Source organism: Rattus rattus, chromosome 11 (assembly GCF_011064425.1).
Source record: "Rattus rattus isolate New Zealand chromosome 11, Rrattus_CSIRO_v1, whole genome shotgun sequence".
Lineage (NCBI taxonomy): Eukaryota > Metazoa > Chordata > Mammalia > Rodentia > Muridae > Rattus > Rattus rattus.
This window is the reverse complement of record NC_046164.1, coordinates 73,084,766-73,110,661: the sequence shown is the minus strand read 5'-3', so window position 1 is coordinate 73,110,661 and position 25,896 is coordinate 73,084,766. Positions and strand designations below refer to the sequence as shown.

The 25,896-nt window shown below is 52.3% G+C and overlaps 1 protein-coding gene across 2 annotated transcripts; it reads left to right on the top strand.

Annotated features, from left to right (window-relative positions):
• The first annotated feature begins 5,725 nt into the window (after positions 1 to 5,725).
• Positions 5,726 to 25,510, top strand: Sec14l2 (SEC14 like lipid binding 2). Of its 2 annotated transcripts, XM_032916428.1 has the most exons (12): positions 5,726 to 5,883; positions 7,770 to 7,845; positions 12,118 to 12,161; positions 12,565 to 12,624; positions 12,850 to 13,038; positions 14,785 to 14,880; positions 14,990 to 15,050; positions 15,413 to 15,496; positions 18,632 to 18,738; positions 18,820 to 18,959; positions 19,073 to 19,242; positions 24,053 to 25,510. In XM_032916428.1, exons 1-12 carry the CDS (start codon positions 5,830 to 5,832, stop codon positions 24,181 to 24,183), a joined length of 1,212 nt encoding a protein of 403 aa, XP_032772319.1. In that variant the 5' UTR covers positions 5,726 to 5,829; the 3' UTR covers positions 24,184 to 25,510. The 2 variants fall into 2 exon arrangements, with proteins under 2 accessions (XP_032772319.1, XP_032772320.1); XM_032916429.1 differs by lacking the exon at positions 19,073 to 19,242 and having other exon boundaries at positions 24,053 to 24,167.
• Positions 25,511 to 25,896: the final 386 nt, after the last annotated feature.

Here is a 25,896-nt window from a genome sequence, read left to right as displayed (position 1 = left end):
CCAGCTTGTTTCTGGTTATACCAGGTTTCCTGACCCTGGCCTGCATGCAGAGGGGACCCAAGTTTCTTTCTTTCCTTAAATCCTAAAGCTGTAGGAGGATCCAGGGCGAGGCAAGAGATAGATATGTCCCCCAGTGGCAGATGGGACTGGTGTCAGTAATGGGGAACACAGTAAGGTCAATGAGGCCCTCGGAACTCACTTCTGATCACTCGCGTAACTGTGAAACGAGGTCTTCCACCAGGTAATAGGCTGTGTAAATGCCACTGGGGTAGGTGAGGCATGCCACGGAATGTGGTGACCGCCTGGGGAGGAAGGGCAGGAAGAGCAAATTGCATGCAGGTTAAATGTTCTGATAAGCAGGAGGAGCCATGCGGCACACGGCCACCAGGTGGCAGCCTAGCCCCAGGAGAAAGGTAGAAAGAGCCTCAAGGGAAGAAACTGCCCTGCTCACCGGATCAAATCCCAAGCCTAGGGGCTTGAGATTCCGTATAACAGGAGACATTCTGGTTCCAGAGTTGGTGGTAATTTGAGACTCTAAGGGAAGCACTCAGAAGTCTCTTCACTTTGCAGACATGAGTCCCAAACCAACACAGGAGAATCGTTGAGGGTCCCCTTGGGTACATCACAGCTCCCTCTACCCACCTGGATGCCCAGAGAAGGTTACTGAGGCAGTCAGCCAGGGCCACACAGGCCAGGTGGATCGAGCGTAGCAGCAGGCAATTGTCATAAGGCGTGAGGCGTCAGGTGTCCTTCCACCTGAGGTCCAGATACTGGACACACCGCTATGGCTCCGGTCCTTGAGAACAGAGAGAAAACCTAAGCACGTACACTGCCACACCGTTCCAGACCACAGTTGAGCGCCACAACGAGAACAAAGCAGAACGAGATAGGCCTGGGGGTCAGGGGCAACTTCAGTCTGGAGACGGGCACAGGAAAGCCACTCCCAGATGGTGTGTGGGTAGCCGCCTACAGAAAGTCTGGGGCAGGAAACAGGAAGTGTGAGCGGACAAAAACTGCTGCGTTCTCTAGGTTCTAGGTATTTTTTCCCATAAGCTAATTTACTTAACCCCAGCAGTGAGTGTGAGATTTTCACACCCTTTTCTCAATAGGAACCTGAGGACGGTGTCAGCTAACCTTGTTAGGTAACAGAACCAGGTGGTCTGGTTCCAGAGTCGTTGGGCCACCATTCTGTCTCCCAAGTCCCCGCTATGGGGTGAACAGACCTGGTGCTGAGAGCTGGCCTCCATCTTGGATGCAGGGTAGGACGCACATTCACTCGGGGAAGTTCCTAGCCTCTTGCCAACTAGTACCAGACTGAAGTAAGGCCTTCAGGGACCCTTCAGGTCTTCTCTTCTGAGGCAGTCCAGAGGCCCCAAGATCCCTGCCCCCAGCCTCTCCCTTGGCAGCTAACTGGGCCACCTCATTCTAAAGGGATTTGATTCTCTGAGACAACCGGAGACTGGTGAGAAAGGACTTAAGGATTAGACAGTGATACCCGGGAAGGGACTTAATCAGAGGGGTTCAGGTGTGGGAAGTGGGGCTGGGAGAGGATTTGTATCTCTTGACAAAGCCAGGGTGGACTGTGGAACTGAGGAGGAAGTGGGGACCTAGGGGAGGAGAGGGGTGGGCTTAGGTTCTCATTTTCTCTTTGCTTTCAAATCATCCCTGACAACAACAACAACAATAATGATGATGATGATACCTTCCCCTGTACATTCACCACTTTCCCAGCATGTCACTGGGAATTATCACGGTGGCCCCAGGGAGAAAGGCAAGGATTAGTTTTCACTCTAGGCAACTGGAACTTGGAGAAGAGAGGTAACCAGCGGCAGCTGCAGCCCCACAAGGCAGGCTTAAGAGGAGGGGACCTTCCTCTGGGGCTGCCCTATGAGCTCAAGAGCTTTCCAGAAAATTCCTATGGCCCTGGCATTGTGGAAGTAGAGTGTTCCACAAATATTTGTTGAAGGGTTTAAAAGACCTGGCTGTGTTTCTGTCTCACATCCCCGTGCCAGTCTTTGTACCACTTTGCCTGCCCTGGGTATCGGGAGACCTGAGGTCAGGGCACCAGGGGAGGGACTTTGATTCTGAGGCCAATGTTCTCCATTGGATGAGGAGGCCCGGGAGACACGAGCAAGTGGCCATGAAGGGAACACAGTGCCCCTGTTCTTACTCTCACACCCATGCATGCCGGTGCTGAATGGCTCCTATAACACATTAGTTCTGGGACACAGAACAAGGCTGACACTTCCAGTCCAGAGCTCTTCCTGTGCCCAGAGCTGTTCCCTAGAAGAATTTAAAACCCAATGCCCTAATTCCTAAAATTAAAGTGCCCAAGCTCTTCTTTTCGTTGTCCATACTTCCTCTCCCTCAGTTCCCAGCAAGGCGCACTCAGAACCTCACACACTGTGTTACGAATGCTTACGTCCAGGCTGCCTTAACCCTAGGGGTCAGGTCCTTCCTGTCAGTCCAGTCACAACAGAGAAGAGTCCTGGTGAAGGTCAAAAAAGGGCTTCTGGTTGGCAAAGGTCACATTTCAATGGGCAGATAGGGGAGAAGTTTCTGAACAGGGCTTTGAGGGCCAAGGAGGAGCTGGCTGAAAGAAATAAGAATACAGGGGGAGAGAGGAGAAGTGTGTTTGGGAAACATTGGGGAATATCTCTGACTGGTAAGGAAGTGTGTGGAAAGGGGGATTTTTGGCAGTTCAGGCCACAAGGGATGCTGGGAAGAGATGGAGCAGGCCTTGAAGCAAGACAATGGGACTGGGGTGATTTCTGAAGGATCAGCAAGTGACGGTTCTTGAGCAGAGGGAAGCAATATATTCTGCAGGAAGGGAGAATTGTAGGGGAGGGGGAGGAAATGTAGAAAAGGTAAGGTAGGAAGGAGAGAGCCTCAGTAACCAGCTCAGAGGCGTTTACCAGACTGTTCATCTAGGATTTATATTATCAGATTAACCATTGGCTTTCCGGTGGTCCGGATGTGGCAAGTCTCTGTAGAAGCAGTGGGCGGCTGGAGGATGGGAAAGGGGCAGACAAGAGAGAGAGTTCCTTGCTCAGTCTTTTTCTTGGGTATCCACAGCTCTTGGGTTCAGGGAGAGATTTCAGGGACTAAAAGTTCCTTGGAATTAAACATGCCCCTTGTGGCTTATCGAGTGGCCCCTGCAGCCAGGTTTGTCTTGACTGCAGGTGCTCGCCTGTAATGACCCCTCACCTCAGCTTCCTCCATACATCATGTGACTTGTCACCTTAGAGGACTGGCTAGCCCTTCTAGGAGAAGCCATCTGTATGGGTGTTTAAATTGTCCGGGGCTGCACCACCAGAAGGGGCTGACCTACTACTCTCTTTTAGTAGCCTCTACCCAGTGAAGAGCACACTGCCCCTGGGAAGCTCTTAAAGCTCTTGAAGGCCTCATATCCAGTGAGGAAGACCACTCTGTCCTGTGCTAAGCCTGAAGTCAAGAAGCCATAACTGGGGAAGGGACACCTGCATTGTGTGGAAACTCCACGGAGGTCAGGCTAGGGGCCTGCCAGCCACATGCTGCCCCTCAGCCCACCCTTCATCAGATCTCTTAGGAGGAGGCCACAGCAGGGGCATAGCTGGGTCCTTTCTTATGCCAACCAAGAACAGGCCTGTTGCCACCTGCCTTGACCCTGGGTGAGGAGAGAGAGACAGGTGGGGCATTCTACTTCCTACAATCCTGAGACCCGGATTTGAGGCAATCGAGGGGTTACCTCTGCATTAATGCCAGGCAGGAAGGAGTGGGTCCAAGTGAAACCTTCTCATTGCCCACGCACTGGGCACCCTACACCTGTCCTGCTATTAATGACTTTGGGCAAGCCATGGCCTCTTTGAGCCTGTGGGCCCCCTCCCCGCTGTTGCTGTTAGGTGAGAGCCATATGAACTCCATGAGATGGAGCTTCAGTTTCCTTCCAGACCATCAACAGCACAGAGCCTCACTTTGAAGCCCCTCCCCCCACCCTCTCCTTCCTCTCTGCTTTCCTCCAATACTTGTCATTCTTTGAGCCCAGGCTGGCCCAGGCTGGCCCAGGCTGGCCCAGGCTGGCCCTCCTGTATCAGTCCTGAGTGCTGTATGTATGCCACCATGCTCCACCCATGTTTACAGGAGCCTGTACTGGGGGATGCAGGGTTTGCGGGGGACTCTGGTAACTGAAGCAAGGCAGTGTGTTCTGTGAGCCTCACGGCCTAGAAGGTCAATGTTCCTAAGGAAGGTCACAGCGAGGTTTTAAGCGTCACCCACTTTGCCCCGGGCCAGCCTGCTGCCTCCACATCTCTGACCGTTGCTACACTTTGCACCAACCGCCACAACTCAGCTCAGGCTACTGCGCTGATAGAAGCTGAGGTGTCGCTTCTGTTTCTCCCACATCTTTAGGTGCAGGGCGAATTCTGCTCTCTCCTGGAGCCTTCTAGGACCTGTCATCCGAGAAAAACATCATCCTCTCTAAGCCCCTACTGTTTGAGTCCTCTTCTTGGCCATCTGCCTTGCTCTTGCGCTCTCTGTGGTATGCTTGGGACCAAAAGGTGGTATCTGAATATTCCTGGGTTCCAGAACAATGCCTCCTGGGGAGGCAGTCTGATGGTGTAGGCTGGACAAGAAGCTGCTAGGCTACAGCTGCCAGAGGCCACCCACCAGTCAAACTTGTCACTAGTGGGGAGCCCACAGGCCCTTCGCCAGAGCTGGGAAGCAGATAAGCCACAGCAGGGCTGCAGTGGGCCCTGGCTCCCACTGTGGTTTCCTCCCTGTCTAGCCTACGGCTAAGATCTGGTTAGGGAGCCAGAAAATGGATGACTGTGCAGGGCCGGCTAGGGGGTAGCTACGAGAAGTGAAGCCTGAGAATTGTGTACACTAACTCCGTTAGCCCCGAGTTAGTGAGGCAAAGGGCCCTGTGGACAGCCGTGGAACATGGGCCCTCAGACGGAGTCTTCCGTTTCCACAGAGGAAGCACAGTGTGCCAGCTGAGATGTGAGAGCTTTGGGTGTGGCTCCCAGAGAGCAGGGAAGGTCAGACGCAGAGAACTGGGTCTTAGGTGGGGAGGCTGATCTTCCTTTCCCCTCAGCTACATGCCATGGTCTTCACCATGCAGGCATGGTGACGGTTCTGCAGGTAGAGGGAAAAGGCTGTCCACTCTGTTTGGTTGACTCGTTTGTATTCCGGACTTGCCTCGATCCCAATCAATAACTAAGGGTGATCTGGACTTCTGATTCTCCAGGCTCCAGCACCCCAATGCTGGGATCACAGGTATGGGCAGGGATGTGCCACCATGACCATCAAGCTCAAGGCTGTGCATGTTGAGCAAGCCTCCTGCCACCAACTGAGTTACATCGGCAACCCTGGGGGTCACCTCTCACCCCCAAGCTGAGCTGGTAGTAGTGGCCATAAGCAGACGGAGAGAACGTCACAGTTCTTACAGGCAGAAAGACGCTTAAGGGGCATCCCTTCTCAGAGAAGCTCAGCTCCCACCACAGAGCTGTCAATGTTTTTGAGGTAAGGAAAGCGATGAGAGCAGCCCGGCCCAGCCTTGTGGAGTCGCACCTTAGAAGATGTACTTAGCTAGAGCTTTCCAGCCTCCTCTTGGTTAGGATGAGGATCCAGATCCAACTAGCTCCTCAGGTGTATGAGCAAGCATCCTGGCTCCACTCCAGGGCCTGTGCGCGTCTCGCCCCGCCCCTCGGGCTCCTTTAAGAGGCGGGTCTTGGCCGACAGCCCCGGGGCCTCGGCCAAAGACTGGGACTTTACTCCAGCGGCTGCCGCGGCTGCAAAGGAGTCGGAGCTTCATCAGCTGCCGCAGGCGCCGCGCCCCGAGGCTGAGCCACGATGAGCGGGAGAGTCGGTGACCTGAGCCCCAAACAGGAGGAGGCACTGGCCAAGGTGAGCCGGTTCTGGGCCTGGCTGTGGCCCTCGCCCCTGGCTGCAAAGCGGCTGCGAGGTACGGTCCCCACGGGCCGGCGACCGATCGCCCCCGCTTGGCTAGTGCCCAGCGGACTGCTTCTCGTTCAGGGTGAGGACCTCGGGAAGTTTGGTCATCGCGGTCTCCATCACGAGCAGCCTCGGAGGTTACCCCTCCTGGGAAGAAGTGGTTGTTTGGAAACCCTGGGAGGCAGTTGAGGGCACAAAGGCAACATTCATCCTCTGGGCTGGCAGGGACTGGTAGCAAGGCTGTGGGACAGGGGCAGGGCCCCAGGTTTCCTCCCATTTCCGGGAGGTTTTCCTCTTGTGGAGCAGTGGCATATGGAAGGGTCCCAGACAGCTCCTTGGCAAACTCCCCATAGCCCTTGCGAGGCACCAAGTCACTGTGTGACCTTGGGCCAAGCCCTGTCCTGTGTGCTCTTCGATGGAATTAGAGGAGTTGACTATTGGGTACCTCTTGTGTGTGAAGTCTAAGATGCCCCGGGATTCACTAGGTTGGGATCCTTTCGGAAAGAAGAGCTCGCCTCCCTCTGGCAACCCAGACCCTTGTCTGGCAAGAGACTTAGTGATGCCACTCAAAATGAAAGAACATGACCACACTTTGCCTTGGCACCTGGGCGGAGAGGGACTTATCTACTCCACTCAAGTTCAGGAGCTGGCCCTTTTGCCCAAAAGACTTTATCTCCTCAGTCACACCGGACCGGAATCGATGAGGTCCAGCCCCAGTGTTCCCAGCTGTGCAGTTTCTTATTTAGACTAGAGTGCGGCAGCAAATGTGGCTGCTGTGTGTGACTTTTTTCCCTTACCAAGTTTGCAGCTGACCTGCAGGCTAGCTCTGTTGGGCATAGGTTTGGTCAGGGAGGTGAGCCAGGTGAGGTCCTAGGTGAAGGGTGGCCTCCTGCTTGCTGTTTTGATGACCATTGTCCTAACTTTGGGATCTGCTTTTGGGGGATGGGAGGGTTAGACCTAGCCGACCTAGGGCAAAGGGCAGAGGTGGCCAGTCCTCATTGGTCCCCTCTGGAGGTGTCCTAAAGGTCAGTAACCAGATAAAGGTCACTGCTGAGGTGGGAGGGTTGGGGAGGGACGCGGGCTGCCTGTTTACTACTGGGTAGTGAGAGATTGGAGATGGGGGTGGCTGTCCTGGGTTACCGACCACCTCACTTGGTCTGTTCTCTTACCACTTCCCCCCTTTGTGGCCACCTGCAGGAGCTGTCTGCTCCATCTTGGTTGTCCTCCCAGCACCCTCGGCTGCTTTTGTAGTCTTCCAAACTCGCCTCCACTACCGTCCTTTGAACGAAGTCATTTGAGACTGCCGTCTTCCTCCCCTCCGCTCCTGGTTCCATCACCAAGGTGGCAGGAAAGTTGCAGAGGAAAGAGCCCAGGATCTGGACTCACATCTGTATCCAGATGTTGCATGTGTCGCTGAGCCTTTGTCTTTAATTTCTCCATCTGTAAAATGGGGGCAGCGATACCTCTAGGGGTTCTGGACGAGATGTAAGACGCAGTGCCAAGGCCAGTGCTGGGCACATGACAGGTGCTCGCTATACAGACAGCATCCGCTGTGGCGTGAGCAGAGTGCCTGCTGTCTGTCACTGTTGGCCGGGAACACACCCACTTGCCCACCAGATTAGCCTGGAGATATGTCCCTAAGTGATGCAGGCAGTGTCCTCTTACCTTTCTGTGCCCTCCTCTCCTACCTGGTGCCCCTAGCAACACAGCCCATGCCCTTACTCAGCCAGTGTCTACAATAGTTGTAAAGGAGGGCTCTGGCAAAGGCCCCTAATGGAGGGGCACTCTTGGCAGGGAGGCTGGGGACCTCCCACTCACCCAGCTGTCTCTCCCTATAGTTTCGAGAAAATGTCCAGGACGTGCTGCCTGCCCTGCCCAATCCAGATGACTACTTTCTCCTTCGATGGCTCCGAGGTGAGAGAAGAGGGGCTGGGACAGGGGTGTGTTCTGGACGGTAGAAGGATGTCCTCTGGAATCCGTGGCAAGCTGAGACAGAAGGATGGCTGGCAACCCCCCGCCCCAAGCCCCATCCCTTCTCCGGGATACAGACTTGGGAACTCGGACAGGCGAAGGGACTTGCTGGGTGAGCCGCAGGCAGGAAGAAGATGCTAACCTCTGGGTGTGGACTATCAGCATCCTTTTGTCTACTCTGTAAGTCTGCTCTGAAGACACAAGGGAAGTTAAGGCCCAGAAAGGCCCTACTATGTGGAAGTTGAAGGTAGAGCTGAGATTAGAACCAGGGGTCTTCTTGATCCTGTCCGTTTGAACTCAGACCAGGGTCTTGAGTTCTAGTTCTAACCATGTGCTAGTTTAGCTGTGACATCTGAGCCATGGTCACACATCTCTAGGCTCTTCCCCTGAGAAGGGGATTAGACAGGGTGCCTACCCATGGCATGACAAGGACTACCTTTGGAATGGTGGGAACAAGCTGCTAGTCTCAGGTTCAGGCTCAGCCCCTACTCCTTGTACCTTGTGTCCTCTTCCCTGTTATTCGAGGCCGGTACCACCTTCAGGGCTCTTCTGAATCACTTTCATTTTTTTCTTTATAGAAACTTTATTGCCAGACATAAAAACGGGAAAACTCTACTGAGTTTGACTAGCAGAACTCCAGTTTTTGTTTTTTTTTGTTTTTGTTTTTTTTTTGGAGCTGGGGACCGAACCCAGGGCCTTGCACATGCTAGGCAAGCGCCTCTACCACTGAGCTAAATCCCCAGCCCCAGAACTCCAGTTTTTTAGGTAGAATTCCATCGTAAATGTGAGCGTACAAGACCCGCCCTGGGGCACATTCTCGCATCTCTGGGCCCAGGAAGACTCGCAGTAGACAAAGAGATGTCATTTCTGTTTCCAGAAACTTAACAAAGCAGGCATATTCTTGAAGGCCTGCTAGCAACACCCCAGGACAGGTGCACCCAGGAGAGCCACGTGCAGCTCATGAGCCTCTGGAAGTGTCATCTGCCCACCCTTGCCCCACCACCTATATGATCTGGCCTCTTTCCCAGGCTACCTAGAGGAGGTGGAGGGGTGGTGTGGGGGTGGCAATGAAGTCAGTCTATGCTGGAGGGAATTTTGGCCTAGCATTTGCTGAAAGGGTAAGGCTAGAAGAAGGTGGGTGGAGAGAGAGTGGGAGGATAGTAGCCTCCTTAAAGGGCCAGCTCCAAGATGATCTGACTGTGGAACTGCTGCTAGGAGGCAGAGAAGTATGTGTGAGAGAGAGCCATTGAATAGCTCTGCAGCTCAGGCCGGTGTGAGGTCCTTATCCTGGGATGGGATGGACCGTTTGTATAAGGCCTGATAGTTTAGCCAGGGCCTACGCCTGGTACTGGCCATGCCCTTGTAGGACGGTCATTCATTTTCCAGGTAAAAAAACTTAGTCTCAGTCAGGGCACGGAATGTACCTGAAGGCACAAAGACAATGGTAAGCAAAACCAGGGCTAGCACCCTTTCCAGCAAGCCACAGCTCCTTCCCAGTGAGCTGTTTGCTCTTGAAGGCAAGCATTGCTTCCTAATCAAATTCGAGCTGTTGAGGACTGGACCCAGGGTCTGATGCATGCCAGGCGAGCATTTTTATCTCTGAGTTATACCTCTGGTTTCAAAGTCTGCTTCACAGGGCGGAGGAAGTTTTCCCTCTGTAGTGCATTTGTGCCTCTTATTTTCTGGGCAGCAGCTCTGGCTTACTCAGACCCTATTCCGAATTTGAATTGGGGTTTTTGTTGCTTTTAAAAATCCCACCCCCCTCACGTCTTTGATTCTCAAGGAGTCCTTTGCTGCTGTAGAATGTGGTATGTGCTTTGGGGTTCAGGTTTTTACTGGTCCCCTCTTCACAGACACATGAGTTCCCACTGCCTCTCTGTCTGGAAGTGAGATCTGGGTGCCCACCTCAGGAGGGAAGGTCAGTGAGCAAGACAGAACAGAGGCAGCAAGAGCCCAGGGAGAGAGCAGAGCATAGCTGAGCTTGCAGCTCACAGGGCCATGGGATAGGCTACTGGTCAGTGCCCAAGCCAAGCTCTCAGGAGCTTGTGAGCAGGGCGGGAGGAGCAGGGTGAGCAGGGGAAGACCCTGAATGTGGGACCCGTGGCAGATAATCAACTGGAGAATTCCCCCCAGATAAGGATGAGTGCCATTTACTACTACTGGATACCTGTTCTCTATGAAAAGAAGGGCTCTCCTCTCTCGAGGGGTGTCCTTTCTGTGAGAAACTCATTTTCATGGTCTGCCTCCTCTTCTTACAAAAGGACACCCAGTTCCAGCTTCTTAAGTGGTATGGTCAGGCACACAGAGTATCTTCTCCGAGATAAAACACACAAGGTGGAGGAGCAGAGATACAGACCCACGTTACATTTGTCCAAAAGTGGCCCTGGCTGCCGGTGCCACAGGAAGGGTGGCCGTGAGGAAATTCCTAAGCCCGGCTTGCCAGAGTGACTGCCAGAAAGGATCTGGCAGGCATGGTGGCGGTGGCCTGGCCAACCCTTTCTCATTTTCTCTTGTTTTGAAAAAGTATTTTAAGATGTGTAGTATGTGTGTGGGGAGGAAGGGGGAAGGACAGTGAGAGAGAGATTGGGGTGTGGAGTGCACGCCGCAGTGCATATGTGGAGGGGCGTGGATAACTCTGTAGTTCTCTTCCACTATAGGAATCCTGGGGAGCAAACTCAAGTTGTCAGGCCGCTGGGCATGCCCAGTGTGCTCCTCTACCCTTTGAACCATCTTACTGGCCTTCCCCTCTTTCTTCTCTCTCTCTCTCTCTCTCTCTCTCTCTCTCTCTCTCTCTCTCTCTCTGCTTCTTTGCTTCTTTGTTTCTTTCCTTTCTTTCTAAGCTAGTGTTTTAATATGTAGCACCAGTAAGCCCGAACTTCTTATGTAGCCCTGGCTGACTTCGAACTTGGGGCCCAGCTGTCTTAGGCTACCAAGGTGCCACACCCAGGCTTGGTCAGACCTTTAGACGTACCATCCCGACTCAGATAGAGGATCGGACTTCAAGAATGCAGAGTCAGGGAGTATGTTCCCCTGTTCCCAGAGAGCATGATGAAGGCATTGTTGACAGCCCAAAGGGCAGCCTGTGTGTCGGGGCTCCAGGGCTATCAGCAGATCTAGATACCAATTAAATCCATGGAAGATGTGCAGCCAGGAGGGACATAGGTCAGAGGCCAAATGGCCCAGAGTCTCAGATACTCTTGGGATGGCTGGGATGAAGGGGACTGTGGTGATGAGATGGAAGATACATTGGGGGCCCTGCCTCTCTAGAGAGGGGGCGGAGGCCTAGCTGGTGCACAGGTGTGAAGGATTTGGGGTTTCAGTTGACTCTAAGCTCTACCTGAATGCTGCCAAGAGAATTGTGAGGGTTTATTGGAGAAGGGGCAAACGACACCTGGGCTCAGCTCGTGAGGTTCACCTGGGAGGGGCCCCCGACCAGGGGGACAACATCCAAAGGGAAGCCGTTAGGAAGGTCACAAAGCTGAGTGCGAGAATTGAAGGCTTCAAGGACAGGCTGCACCGTGGAGGGAAGGCCCTGGACCAGCGCAGAACTCATGCTTGGGGAGGGCTGTTGTACGATGAGGGAGACAACCCTGTCTCTAGCGTAAATGGCAGCATAGCTGACTGGTACACATGGCAACTCTGGTTACCACGAGTAACCAGGGACAGTGACATCTTGGGTTCAGATTTGAGCAGGGCGACTTGTTGGAGTGGGCCCTGGTGAACTGACTTGAGAACTGGTTGTGCTCCCATAAGGAATGTGAGGGTCTCTTAGAGAAATGTCAGGATTTTCTGGAGGCATAGCAACTACTCTACCTTCCCAGGATGTTTGGCCAACTCTGGCCCCAGATTCTGGAGCAGCTGTGTTCATCTTTGAACTGTGGATCAACTTCTCAGGGCTTGATGTTATACTGTGACAGAGATAAATTTCGTCCTTGTGGGGTATGGCCAGTTGATAAGAGGATCCAGGGTTCACTTTCTCTAAGATAAGTCCCTTTACTGATTATCTACGTGGATACTCTGACCCACGGTTACGATGCTGCCCACTCCCAGCTGCCTTGAACTTGACCTGACAGTTCCACACACTCAGGCTGTGCTGTTTACAAGGCTCTGAGCGACAGTTGACGGGGGGAACCCACAAGGGGACTTGGCCCCAGCCTGGGAAGGAGTCCTTAGGATGCAGTCTCATGCTCAACCCCGACCATGCTTTTGTTACAGCCCGAAGCTTTGACCTGCAGAAGTCGGAGGCCATGCTCCGGAAGGTGAGCACCTATTCCTGCCACGGTTCCTCTCATCAGACTCACACCTTGCCTGGACGTCGCCTGCCTCCCCATCACCCACCCCATCATAGATTTTGGGTAGTGTGACCCAGCTATTAGCCAACGATTGTTGCTTTATCCCCGAGGGACAACGTGCATTTCCTTCCCTGGAAATATCAGGTTCTTCTACTTCCAGACCAGCCAACAATGATATTCTCAATGAGCTATGAGAAGAAACGGGGGGGCCTCCTTTCCTACTCCTGTTCAGCTCCTTCTGGGGGTCAGCTGTGGTCTGGTGGTCAGCTTGTGCTGACTACTCCTTCATATTCAGGACCCCACCCCCCACCACACACCTCTTGCTTCCTAATGCTTCCACCTTGTGCTTCCTAAATCTGTGTATTTGCAGCATGTGGAATTCCGGAAGCAAAAGGACATTGACAAAATCATCAGCTGGCAGCCACCAGAGGTAAGAACAAATTATCCCACTCCGTTCCTGTGTAAGGATGCTTCTAAGACTCACAGTCCATATCATGGTCTTCTGGGCTGGGAGCCTCAGAGGACAGGCTGACAATGTCAGAGGAGTCCCTATAGCTGTAAAATATGAATCTTTTGGCACCCAAAGGAGGGACTCAGGAAAGGCGTGGATGTTTTGGGCCTGCCCACCAGGTGCTTTTACTATGTCTTTGGCCAGGTGATCCAACAGTATCTGTCAGGCGGCCGGTGTGGGTATGACCTGGACGGCTGCCCTGTCTGGTATGACATCATCGGCCCACTGGATGCCAAGGGTCTGCTGTTCTCCGCCTCCAAGCAAGACCTGCTCAGGACCAAGATGAGAGACTGCGAGCTGCTTCTGCAGGAGTGCACCCAGCAGACCGCAAAGGTGGGTGGCCCTGTCTGCCACTGAGAGTGAGTGGATCACGGTGGAGGCATTCAGGCAGAGGCAGGATGTCACACGCGGATGGAGGCACGGCCTCAGGGTTTGCATTTCATAGACCTGAAATCAGGGTTTAGATGAACATTCACCAATCCATCTTTCTTCTCTCTCTCGTTTCCTCCCTCCCTCCGTTCCTTGGCCTGGAGACTGAGCCCAGGGCCTTGAGTGAGTTAGGGAAGTGTTTTACTCCACCACTGAGCCGCACTTCCTTCTTCCCGTGCTTTTATTTTGCTAAGGAAAACTTAAAAAAACCCATCTGTTGTTGCCACGATGAATTCCCACAAAGTACATGGATGGTGTACAGGGAAGACCTGGGGATAAAAAGCAGTCCTGTGCCCTGAAGACGCGTGGCTTAATAAAACCTCCCAGGGCGAGGGCTGGAGCACGCAGCACACCCCGGGGTTCCCCACCCACCACAGCAAAAACCAACCTGCGTTGCAGCGAGGTGAACGGAACACACCTGCAGTCCCATGATCCACAGGTCTCAGGCAACAGGACTAACCTGGACTACATATGGAAACCCTAGACACAGGCAAAAGAAAAGCAAAAACTGTAAATTATTACACCTGGAGATGTCACTCGGCGACAGGCAGCTGGCCTCACACACAGGCAGAGGCCTACGTTTAATTCTCAGCACAACAAAGTCCCTAGAAAGACAAAGAAAGCCATCTCACTACATTGTTGGAGAACTTCTTTTGTTTCTGCGAGGACCAGTGAGATCTTCGGTTTGGATTAAGCTACCCTTGGGCAAGTGTGGGGTTGGGGGTGTTCCTGGTACAGATGAACCCAGAACTCCTGCTCCTCCAAGTGTACTTTCAAGAAATCAGGGCAACAATTCCCTTGCTAAGACAAAGACTAAAGAGATGATTCGGCAGGCTTGTCAGCAAGCCTGAGAGGCTACGGAGTGGAAGAGGCGAGTCAGCTTCCTCAGATTGTCTTCTGAGCTGCACACTGTGGCATGGACAGACAGACAGACAGACAGGCACACACACACAGATATAAATGTAATTTTTTTAAAAAGGAAGGAAGGACTGGGGGTTGGGGATTTAGCTCAGTGGTAGGGGGCTTGCCGAAAAAGGGAAAGGCCCTGGGTTCGGTCCCCAGCCCCGGGAAAAAAAAAAAAAAAAAAAAAAAAAGAAAAGAGAAAGGAAGGACTGAGGACCAAGATGGTGGTGCCCCTCACCTTTCTCCCGCCACCCCCACCCCACCCAGCAGTGTCAGATGTGTTAAAGTATGGCAGCTTCTCAGCACTATTATTTGCAGATGCTCTCAAAGAACCCACTCAGTACAGGACCCCCAAGAGGCTGGGCACACAAAAGGGATTCAACTTGATGCTTCCTTAGAGCTTAGGCAAGATGGAGCAGCTATGCCTGAGTGAGAGGCCTGGGGGCTGCATGGGTGCTACCCAGAGAGCACACAGTATTGACAGGAAGACAGAGGCCCTCAGGAGGACCCGAAGGACAGAGGGGACCTCAGAGGTGATCTTGATCCACCCCGTCATTTGCTAGATGAGAACAGTTTGTCTAGGTCGATATTCCTCCCCAGCGAAATATTCCCTGGGCATGCGAAAAGCCTGGGGCCAGCCCCCAGCAACTGCTTGCTCTGTGTGGACCTGAGCAGTCAGCATTGGCCCTGAATTAGTTCTCCAGCAGGGTGGAGTGACGGCTTCCTCTGCCTGTCTGTGCCCTGTAGCTAGGGAAGAAGATAGAGACCATCACCATGATTTACGACTGTGAGGGACTCGGCCTCAAGCACCTCTGGAAACCTGCAGTGGAGGCCTATGGAGAGGTGAGGATGTGGGGGCAGGAGGGACTGCTCAGCTAGGCTTCCTCAGAGGGCGGAGGGCACTGTGGCCTGCAGGCTTGAGCTGCTGAGACTCAACCCATTCTGTCCCTAGTTTCTCACCATGTTTGAGGAGAACTATCCTGAAACGCTGAAGCGGCTGTTCGTCGTTAAAGGTGAGCTGGGAGCTTCTGGTGATGAGGCCAGTGGGAACCAGAGACCGGAACCATTACCTGGGGGCAGACTGAGTGAACAGTGAGGAGGGGCCCTGGAAGCCTGACGTTGACCTTAACCTGTACAGATGCTTCACAGTTCCCAGAGCATTTGAGCCACCAGGCCCAGTGGGATTCAGGTTGGTGATGCCATAGGAGGAAGCTAGTTGGTCGCAACCCTTGTACAGACTGGGAGCTGGACCTCAAACATGCCTGGCTGAGCCTCAACTTAGCTGCCCCGTGGGCAGAGGTGGGTGGTAGATGATGCAGTCAGAGTCTGAGTTAACCCTTGTTCTCTCCTTCACACCGTCTTGTCTCTCTTCCAGCCCCCAAGCTGTTTCCGGTGGCCTACAACCTCATCAAGCCCTTCCTGAGTGAGGACACTAGGAAGAAGATCATGGTTCTGGGAGGTGAGAGCCCAAACTCTGCAGGGTGTGTGGTCTGAGTCGGGTCTGCTGTAGAGGTATGGCTCAGCCTCCGGGGCTGCCTTCTGCTTTAGGAGTAGTTGGGACACAGGGGTAAGTAGAGACAGTCTGTGCCTTCCTGGTTTCATAAGGACACCTTTTTCTTGCATAACTTGAGAAGCAAGCACTGGGCTTACCATGCAATCAGAGATGAATAGAATTCCAGTGCTTAGCCTTAAGGGGAGCGAGGACTATGGAGAAGAGGCTATGGAACAAACCAGAAGGCACTAGAAAGAGTGTCAAGACGGTGCCACGGAGATCATTTTAGGGCAAGTACCTTTTCTGTGCTAGATCCAGGACGAGGTGTGAGGCTGCCAGGATTATTAAGACAGAGTCCCTTGGCTAGCTCTCAGGGAAGAGAAACGTGATACATGGAACAAAGAAAGCCACGGGGCACCGTCACACCTAGGCGCAACACCCATCCCCCCAGAGTTGAGATGAGAGCCATGTCCACCCAAGCACCATAAGGCAACAGGAGTGAGATGGTCACATGAAACAAAGCAGAAAGAGGAGCACTGAGTAAAGGCTATGAGGCCCGGGGCAGCAAGAGGTGAGGCTGGAGAGGGAGCCGGAGCCAGGCCACACGGATACCAGGACACCAGGTTGACAGGCTAGAGCGTGACTCTTTAGGCCCTGAGAACCAGAGAAGTGCTTGGCAGAGAGCACCACAGTCAGAGTTTCAACTGGCTTGTACTTACCAACAAGGCCATGACAGCCAGAGGCCGGTTCGCACGCCATGCTGTTGCCCATGTAAGAGATGGGGTAAACTGAGGCAGTGGTCTCAGGGAAAAAGGAGGAAAGACTGGCTGGACTTACAGCTTACCTAGAAAGCAAAACGTCGGAATTCAACGGGCAGCACGGAGGTTAAAAGCATGAATGGATAGTAATATTCAGCCAGAGTGACAACTCTTAGGACGAGTGTGGAACACTGAGGCTGGCCATGCAACACCTACCTATGCTGAGGATGCAGGAGTCTGAAGTGAACTCCCTGGGATATCCAAGTTCAAGTGCAGGCAGAGTAGGAGGAGCCCACTGGGGAGAGTGGGAAGTCATTAGTGATGCTGACAGAGAAGCAGGGGTCGGATGTTCGGAGAAGTGGGGAGAATGTGTGATCCCCATACCAGCCAGGAGGACACACAGGAACCAGGAGTGGACTGATGTGCTTTGAAGCTGGACTGGGTCAGGCTCTGGAACTGAGCTGGCAGTAGTAATAGTGATTTTGAAGGTGTCTGCAAGGCTGGCATTAACACGCTGCCAGTGGCTGCCAGTGGCTGCCAGTGGCTGCTGCGGATTGCTTCTTTGGGCTAAGGTCAAGGGAGAGCGGCAACTTGGGACTGGGAAGGTGGTGAATGTCTACAATCCCAGCACTTTGGAGGCTGAGGGGCTCCAGTCCCAGGTCTGTCTGGGCTGCATTCTAAGTGCAAGGCCCACCCAGGTTTCATAGTGGGGCCCTGTCTCAAAACAACAGTGCGGGCTGGGCTTCCACAGGTAAACATAGGCTTCTTACCTACGGCTCGTGACCTGAGTGTGATCCCAGGTCCCACAGCGGAAGGAGAGAAACAGCTCCCAAAGGGTTGTCCTTTGCTTCCACATATGCACCATCCCCAACACACACACACACACACACACACACACACACACACACACACACACACACACACACACACGCACTGCACACCACACATATAACAGCAATACAGCTTTTTAAAAGAACAAAAATGCATTTATGGTGTCCCAGGACTCGGGAGGCAGAAGCAGGCTGAAATTACATGGTGAATTCCAGGCCAGCCTGGGTTACAGAGACCCTGTTTCAAACAAACGGACGTTAGGACTTTGGCGCCGAAGTCCCAGCTTTGGTTGCAGCCGATATTTCCTAGAGATGGGAAGGCCTCTCCCTTATCCCAGCTCTCCTGCTCGGCTGGGAGAAGATAAAGTGTCAGAGCAATAGGTTTTTATGGTTTCTGGTTTTACTGCTGCTGCCACCCACCGAGTGCGTGAGGAGGTTTGGTTCCCTGGGAGCAGAGCCGTGTAGGTGGTTCCGTCTGCTCTCCTACCCACACTTAAAATCTTTCAACCAAATGTGCCTTGGGCAGATTGGGAAGAAACAAGATCCCCAACAGAGGAGAGACAGAAGTTACCTCAGGGTGGTCACTGGAGTTTAGCGGTGCCGATGAAATCACCCCAAGGCCACAGATACCTGAGGGTGGAGCCACAGGGCGGTCAGGGGTCCAGTCATCTGTGCAGAGGATACAGGCTAGTGCCTGGCCTGGAGCTGCTGGCTTATAGTCTGCTGATGGTCTCCATCATTAGAGTGGTTTCTGGTATTCAGGGATGGTGCCAGGCTGGTATTTCCTGGGGAAATGGTTCTCAGCATTGAGAGTCAATTCGAGAGTTAATTAATTGCTCCAATCAGGAGAGGATTTGGTTAGAAAAACAACAAAATGCAGCCAATTAGCCCAAAGGCAATAGGCACACAGGTGAAGGGGGCAGGTACAGTGTACAGTGAAGTGCTCGCTCCGTGGGGCGTGACTGAGCCCAGTGAAGGGTGGGGGAAAACGGGAGGTCAGCATCACTGGGTGAAAGCCCGTGGATTCAAGACTTCTGGTCCTGCCGCGAGCTCCACAGTTCCTGCCTTTGCCCCATTTGGCTTTGATTTTAATGTTTGTATCCTTTCCTGGGAGAGGTAATATACTAATTTGCAAAGCCGTCTCACATACCCTCCATCCATTTTGCTGTCTTCACAGTCCTCCTCAGCAGGCAGCTCAGGATGAAGCAGGTTCCTGAGGTTGTGGAGCTGGTCAGTCGCTATGATGACAGCAGCCTCGGGTTTCTGAATCTTGAATGGGGCAGGGTTGTTTTCTGAGTAGTGGGTCTTTCTAACTCCATGAGCATGTATCACGTCTTACTATGGAGCCGTGCCTGGCCACGAATTAATGGTTCTCCTGCCTGTAACTATGCCTCAGGCCCAGCGAATAATGCTCCCTTTTAGAGCAGGGCCCGTCCTTTCTGCCTCTTCAGGGCTGACCATCAGGTATAAAGTCTTGCCTAGTGATACCTTTCTGTCCTTCCCTCTCCTGCCAGCAAACTGGAAGGAGGTTTTACTCAAACACATCAGCCCCGACCAGTTGCCTGTGGAGTATGGAGGCACCATGACAGACCCTGATGGAAATCCCAAGTGTAAATCCAAGGTATGGGCCAGCAGCTGGATGTCAGTGTGGAGAGTCTTAGCTTAGATGCGCACCCCAGCTCACCCTGTGCTCTGCTTCTAGATCAACTATGGGGGTGACATCCCCAAGCAGTATTACGTGCGAGACCAGGTGAAGCAGCAGTACGAACACAGTGTGCAGATCTCCCGAGGTTCCTCCCACCAAGTGGAGTATGAGATTCTTTTCCCCGGCTGCGTCCTCAGGTAGGGCTGGGTGCTTCTAGGGACCTGAGCTTTTGTAAATACCAGCTGGTGGGCTAGGGTGGAAGAACCCAGTTGCGTGGACACACACACACACAGGTGGATGTCCTCTGCAGGTGGCAGTTTATGTCGGAGGGATCAGACGTGGGTTTTGGGATTTTCCTGAAGACCAAGATGGGGGAACGGCAGCGGGCAGGGGAGATGACGGAGGTGCTGCCTAACCAGAGATACAATTCCCACATGGTCCCTGAGGATGGGACCCTCACCTGCAGTGAGCCAGGCATCTGTAAGTATCTGGGGCTTGGCAACGCTTGAGGTGCATTACCTTCCTGCAATTACACGCCCCTTCCTCAGTGGACTGGTCACATCACGGTGTTAGAATACTGGGGAGCACTCTATGGTGTCATCTGTCCTGGCACAGATCAGGAAAAATAGACTTGGAAAGATGCAATGACTTGCTTAAGGGGGCCCAGATGGCTAACAGCTAGCTGGGACTCTGCCCTGATATTTCCAAGTAGAGGGGAGTCATTGCAGCAGGTTGAGTACAGGGGTTCAGAGCATCTACCTTTGGGGGCTGGGCATGGTGGGGCACACCTGTAATACCAGCACTTAGGAGGCTAAGGCAAGTTGAGGCCAGCCTGAGGTACACAGGCTTTGTCCAAGGCTAACTAGGTCCGAGACAGCAGACAGACAGAAGCAGAAGACACAGAGGTGACTGTCTGGGTGGAGGGACTCTCCACAGGGCACAGCATGCCATAAAAGGCCAGCCTTGAACTCACAGCACTGCTCACCTCTGGGTTAACAAAAGAGCAGGTCCAGGACATGAGAAAGCAGCGTACACATGACAGAAGCCCTCACAGAAGTTCATTTGGTATTGGCTGTAATCCCAGAAGTTATATTTCTGAAATGTGTCAGACAGAAACCTTTACAAACACATAGAGCCAGGGGGAGCAGGAAGGTCTTAGCAGCCAATAAAGCCAGCAGCATAGCAGAGGTCACAGGAAGGTCCCTGTATTACAGCAAAGCACCATGGAGCCATTAGAGAGAACACACGGACAGCTAAGGTGTTAACTCACTTACGCAGGCAGACATGAAGTGCTGCACGTGTGGTAGTATTCAGAGGTTGAGGGGAAAGTGTGTATATATAGAAAGGAACTCTGGGAAACCTAACTTAGGACACTTATAGAGGGCTTTCTGGGTCTGTATTCCTGTATTCTACAGTGTTGTATAGTATAGTATGGTATGGTATAGTACGGTTCAGTATAGTATATATGGTATAAAAGTATAGAAGGAGCAAATGTATGCCAGCTACACACAAGCCAGGCACATTTCTAGTTTCTTTCCTGACAGAGGCAAGGGACGGAGGGTGGAAAAGTGACAAGCTAGGGCTTTGCACTCAGATCTGGGCTGGACTGGCCCTCTGGCTATGTGTGTCGATTGGGCAAGTGACTCAGCCTTCCTAAGTCTGTTTCCTGATTGCTGCAACTGGGATCTTCCAGAGATGCCCGCTCACATGGGATAAGATCTGTGAGGCTATGGCATGATGCCAGAGATAGAGCATACGACTCAGCACCTGCGCCCATCACTGTTGTTATTAGGGCAGACGGAGAGCAGGGCCGTCCTGGAGACTATGGGGAAAGATGGGAGCAGTCCTGGGCTCCACTGCTAAGGCAGCACACGGGTGTCTGCACTAGCTCCACAGAGACCCTTCTGTCCAGCAGCCTGCAGTTCTGGTGCTCCCTATCCTGGGGTACACTGTGCACAGTCCGGCTCCCCGAGGATCAGGGTCACTCTTGTTAGAGAGCAGCCAGGTCTCAGGAGAATGCACGCACTCTGCTGCACCAAGAATGAGGCTTAGCATGGGCCAGATATTGTCATCCACCAAGGAGAACGCTCGTTATACACTCGAGGATGACTTTTCTTTAAACGATGAAGAAGCTGGGGGCTGGAAAGACCGCTCAGCGGATAAGAGCCCTTCCAGAGGTCCTGAGTTCAATTCCCAGCACCCACATGGTGGCTCACAACCATCTGTAATGGGAACTGATTTCCTCTTCTAATGTGCATGAGGACAGAACACTCATATATTAAAATAAATAAATCTTTAAGAAATGAAGCTATGGTATAGATAGACAAGAGATGTCCTCTCTCGCATTGTTACTAGTGTAGACACTAAGAGAGGATACTAGAGGCTCCTAGTCAGACTGCCCAAGAAACAATTAAGACATTTATCCTTGATGTGACAAAACTCTGAGATCAAGGAAGTACTTCCATGAAGGCCATGGAGGAGCTGGAGGGCTGCCACATAGTAGCTTCTCTCTCGTATCTGAAGGATAAACAGCTTTTCAATTTATCTTATCCCTTCTTGGGTCTGTTCCCAACAAGAACACTCACCTGTCTGGGATCTGTGTATTTGCTGGAGGAGCAGAGTCAGGTCGAGGCATAAAGTTCTCCTTCCCAGATGGAGAGGCAGCGAGGTAGGAGAGGTGGGGTCGGGTGTCATTTGGAAGTAGGTTGTTGAGATCATGGATTAGGTAAAAGCTTACCTGTGGGAGGGAAGTGCTTCTGAAGGTCAGATAACCCCTGTACAGTGCAGCATTGCCACCCCATAGACAATCCAGCCTCTGGCTATGTCAGCTTCAAATAGTATGAATGCAATCTTCCTGGGCTTCTCTGGCCTGTGTTCAGGTATATTAAACCTTTGGATGGGTCTCACCTTTTCTTCCCAATCACTTTCTGAGTGCGAGCCTACTGTGTGGAATGTTCGACTAGGGATGGAAAGAGTGAAGAAAAGTCTGGGCTTTGAGTGGGCGGATACAGTATAGTTAGGAAGATCTCAAATGCTGTAGGAAGGGGTCGGACAGCACCAGGGAGAAGAGGCCGGCTGGGCACCAGTACCTATTGCTGAAAATGTCAAGCTTTGTCACCGACTCTTCCAAAGTGTTAGGAATCCAAGTACCTTTAAAGAACGGACTTCATTTCCCTTTACCAAATACGAGAGACGTGGGCAGAGCAGATTTCCTTCTGGGGTCCATGGACTCCTCAGAGAAGTGGTTCTGAATCTAAGAACCAACATTTCCTTCTTATAAATAGTGTCTACTGTCCCCATTGCTATTCTGAAATGAAATTTACAGATAATGTAACACACCTACACATGGATTTAAAAATCAATCCTCTGTCTGGAATATAAGGAAAACAAAAAGAAGCCAATGTGAATCTAATAATTATGAAGCATCAGGAACTTAACCCAGAGCTCCCTGCATGCTAAGCAAGCGCTCAAACCCAAACCTTCGGCCCCAGACCTGCCATTTATACATTGTCCATGACATATGTGGGAGGGCAAGAGAATACCTTTTGTCCTGCTTCCCTAAAGAATAGCATCTTTCCCTTTAGGTCACGGCCCCTGATAACCTTAAGATGCTCACAGGGGCTAATTACCCAACACATGTTGAGAAGCCCTATACCTGAAGGCCTCCAGGGCATCCATGAGCCTGTGAGTACATGACTAGTGTCACACTGAGACATTCGGACGCTGGTGGCAGTGACACCCCTTCCTCCGTGCCTGCTGTAAGGAAGGCCCTTCCTTGTGTTCGAGGGCAGGTATTTTGTTGAGCAAAGCATCTCAGTGCTGGTCTATGGAGATCAAAGTATGATGACCTTGGGTTGCCAAGGCTGTCATCAGGACCAAGAGGCAGGCGTATGGATCTGCAGGACTACTTGTAGAGATGAGGAGAAATGAGTACTAGGTGCTGTGCTGGTTGCAGTTTACCCAGGGGTGAGAAAAGGGAAAGACGCTGAGAAAGCCAGAGAGCAGCACAGAAGGGAGGCCCTGCTGCCTTTGTTCTCAGCTTAGCTGTCCTGAAGGGGCATTTGAGTGAAATGGAACAAGCTTGCTAAGAAGCGGGCTGAGAGTAAAAGCAAGCCTGTTCAGTTGCCAAGGCTTAGAAGCGGCCTCTGCCAACTGTGTCCACCCTCTTCCCAGAGGAAACCACGGCTAATGCCCTTCTCACCTGCCAGCCTACCAAAGGGTGTCTGTCCCTTTAGAGGCGCATTTCCATAACAAGCCTGGCAAGTACTTGCACAGACACATTCAGTACAAGATGTGAGAAAACCTTCCCTTCAAAATGGTGTCACTCCCGAGTGCTAGGATCAGAGCCTCTAAGTGTAGACAAAGAAAAAGGCAAAAAGTTTTGTTTTTACACACAAATTAACAAAAAATGTTACACATTGTTCTGCATGTATCTTTGCCTCCCCACGTATCTTTGCCACCCCCTCCCCCAACACCCTTTCCTTTGTCTACATAACCAGCCTGAACTCAAATAGTGTACAGTCCAGGCTGGCCTTGAACTTCTGACCCTTGCCTTCCTATGTTGGGATTACAGATGTACCACAAGCCCAGCTAAGCTCTTCTCATGTCAGAAAAATGTTCCGCTATACAGATTACAGCACAAATTCCTTGGGCAGCTTTCCTTCAAGGAACGGCCCACCCTTTAGTCTTTAAGGGCAGGCATACGGTAGGTACCCTTGGCCCCATTCACCTTCCCAGAGGGTAAGCACTGGTTCATAAAGTCTGCAGAGGGACAGCATGGGCTGGAGTTCCAGGGTCCGAATCAGGCAATACTATGGTCAGAGGAAAGCCCAACCCCACCATCACTCCCAGGGTGACCTAAAACCCTTTAAGCTGAGCGGACTCTTGCTGATTTCAGAGTTGTGGGGAGGAAGAATGTGGCCACACATATAGACTGCAGACCCATGCTTTCACACATACACTATCCTGACAAACACTGTGGCTGCTAACATTAATCTGCCTGTGTAACGAAGCCATGACTTTGGCCGCAGAGACCTTTTCCCTCCGAGCTGTTACAGATGTGAATCTCTGTCCCTCGGCTCACTAGACCTGTTCTGCCTCACACGGTTTTTCACTTTCTGAACACACTCAGTGAGATTGAGTTCCAGAAGGCCAAGGACTATTACACCACTTTCACCTCCGTCTCTTACCACACACACCATCTTACTCAGTCAGTATGAACCAGTCATACTCACTGCCCCTCACCTCTTGGTGGGAACTGCCTGAATGCTTTGGTTTTCTACTCCCTCAGATGTCCTACGGTTTGACAACACCTACAGCTTCATCCATGCCAAGAAAGTCAGTTTCACTGTGGAGGTCCTGCTTCCAGACAAAGCAGCAGAAGAGAAGATGAATCAGCAGGGGGCAGTCACCCCCAAATAACATCTCCCTCCTGCAGCAGGCCTGGCCCCCCTCAGTGTCTTCCTGTCAGTTTCTTTATGGTCATTTTCCTACAACCTATTAGCCCAAAGAAACTGGGCTGGAGGGAAGACTTCAGACTGGACGGAGCACCCATTCAGAATCAGAATCGGATAAATAGCTAGAGGGGTCCTCCTCATCAGAATACTAAAGGGTCTCCAGAGACAGATGTAACAATGTCTACCCTGAAGACCTTGCCAACTTCACCTGCCAGGGACAGTTGAGACAAGGGGGAAGGGTACATAGGATGGTGGCAGGGAAGGAATTAGAAGTGAAGAGATTGGGATGTCATACTCAGGGAAGCCAGCTGCTGGGGAGAAACTTGCTCCTAAATGAACGTGGAATAAGCCTCCACAACTGTAATGATGGTTGCAAGGTAGCAGGCTGCTAGAATGATGGGTATCTGAAGCTCTTCGAAACTTTTGTCATAAGCCTTGAATATCTCTTGTCTTCCTCACCCTTCTCCAACCCCAAATCTCAGGAGTGGCCCAAGTCAGCACTGGAAGGCTAACAGAAGGCCTCTCTCCCCCCTTGAGAACCTCACTAACTCCTGGGCTTCACTGGCTGCCTGCTTAACTACTAATGGTTGCCAGTGCCCCAGAGCTCTGTGGGACTTTGGTACCTAGCCACTGTTCTCCAGTGAAAGAAACCCTCCACAAGCACAAGGGTAATTAATTTCAGGGATCATAGATAGGAAAGGGCCAAGGAGGCTGTGGGTGGGCCACAAGCCTCTAAGTAAACCTTCACTTGAGCAACCCTACACAAAAATGACAAGTGGGGCTGAAACAGCACGGAATGTACTTCCCAGTCTAGTCTCCCACAGTGCCTGAGAAGCAGTCTCCTGACTGACATGAGCAAGGGCTTGGCAGGCCCTTCGCTGTGGAGGCGTGTAATGGAAGCAGTGGCTTCCTCTTGCCTGGGGACGCAGGTTGCCAGGGAAGGTGGCCATAGGTTAGGCAAGCATTTGAGCCAGGGGAAAGGGCCAGGCACAGGCGACCTTGCAATAGCAGCTCTTGACCCCACAAGTTGTGAGCCAGGTTATAGGCTGCCCAGAATTCGGGAAGGAAGCTCCAGGCCTTTGCGGGGACTGCCTTTTCCTCGGAATGAGGCCTCTGCCCAGCCTGCGGACTCGTTTCACGAAGCGGAGGGAGCTCTGGGTAGGGCTAGCAACCAGAGAGGGCCGAGGCTACCCAGGATCTAGTCACATATCTCAGGAGCATATCCTGGCCTTGGTTTACAATGTTGTTAGGTACATTAACCAATGAATAAATAAATCAATTTTCAAAGCAAAGAGCAGAATTCATTGCCCATCGCCGGCTTCCTAAGGGTCCCTTACACTAGACCTAAACTTCTCAGGTGCCAAGTAGCAGGCTAAAGTCACACAGACACACACACACAGAGACAGATGCAGTCTGCTCCTCTCCTCTCGCGACCCACGGACAAACACAGGAACCGGCACATAGACAGAGGCGGTCTGTTCCTCTCCTCTCGCGACAACTTTCTCCGAAGTCCTAACAATTTGTCTTTCGATTGGTTCAGCCGGTGAGTGTCGTCCGCCATCTTTGTTCATGGCACTCGGACGCTCCCGAGAGCCTTCACAGTGAGGGCGGAGGCCCCGCCCCATTCGGTGGTTCAAGACGTGTTGGATGGTTCTTCCGTGCTGACCGGCGGAGCGTC

Bases quoted from the DNA above. Each gene is read 5' to 3' on its own strand.
- Sec14l2 (XM_032916428.1), top strand. From the start codon at position 5,830: ATGAGCGGGAGAGTCGGTGACCTGAGCCCCAAACAGGAGGAGGCACTG. The intron at 14,881-14,989 runs GTGAGGATGTGG...TTCTGTCCCTAG, and splicing joins CAGTGGAGGCCTATGGAGAG to TTTCTCACCATGTTTGAGGA. The intron at 18,739-18,819 runs GTATGGGCCAGC...CTCTGCTTCTAG, and splicing joins ATCCCAAGTGTAAATCCAAG to ATCAACTATGGGGGTGACAT.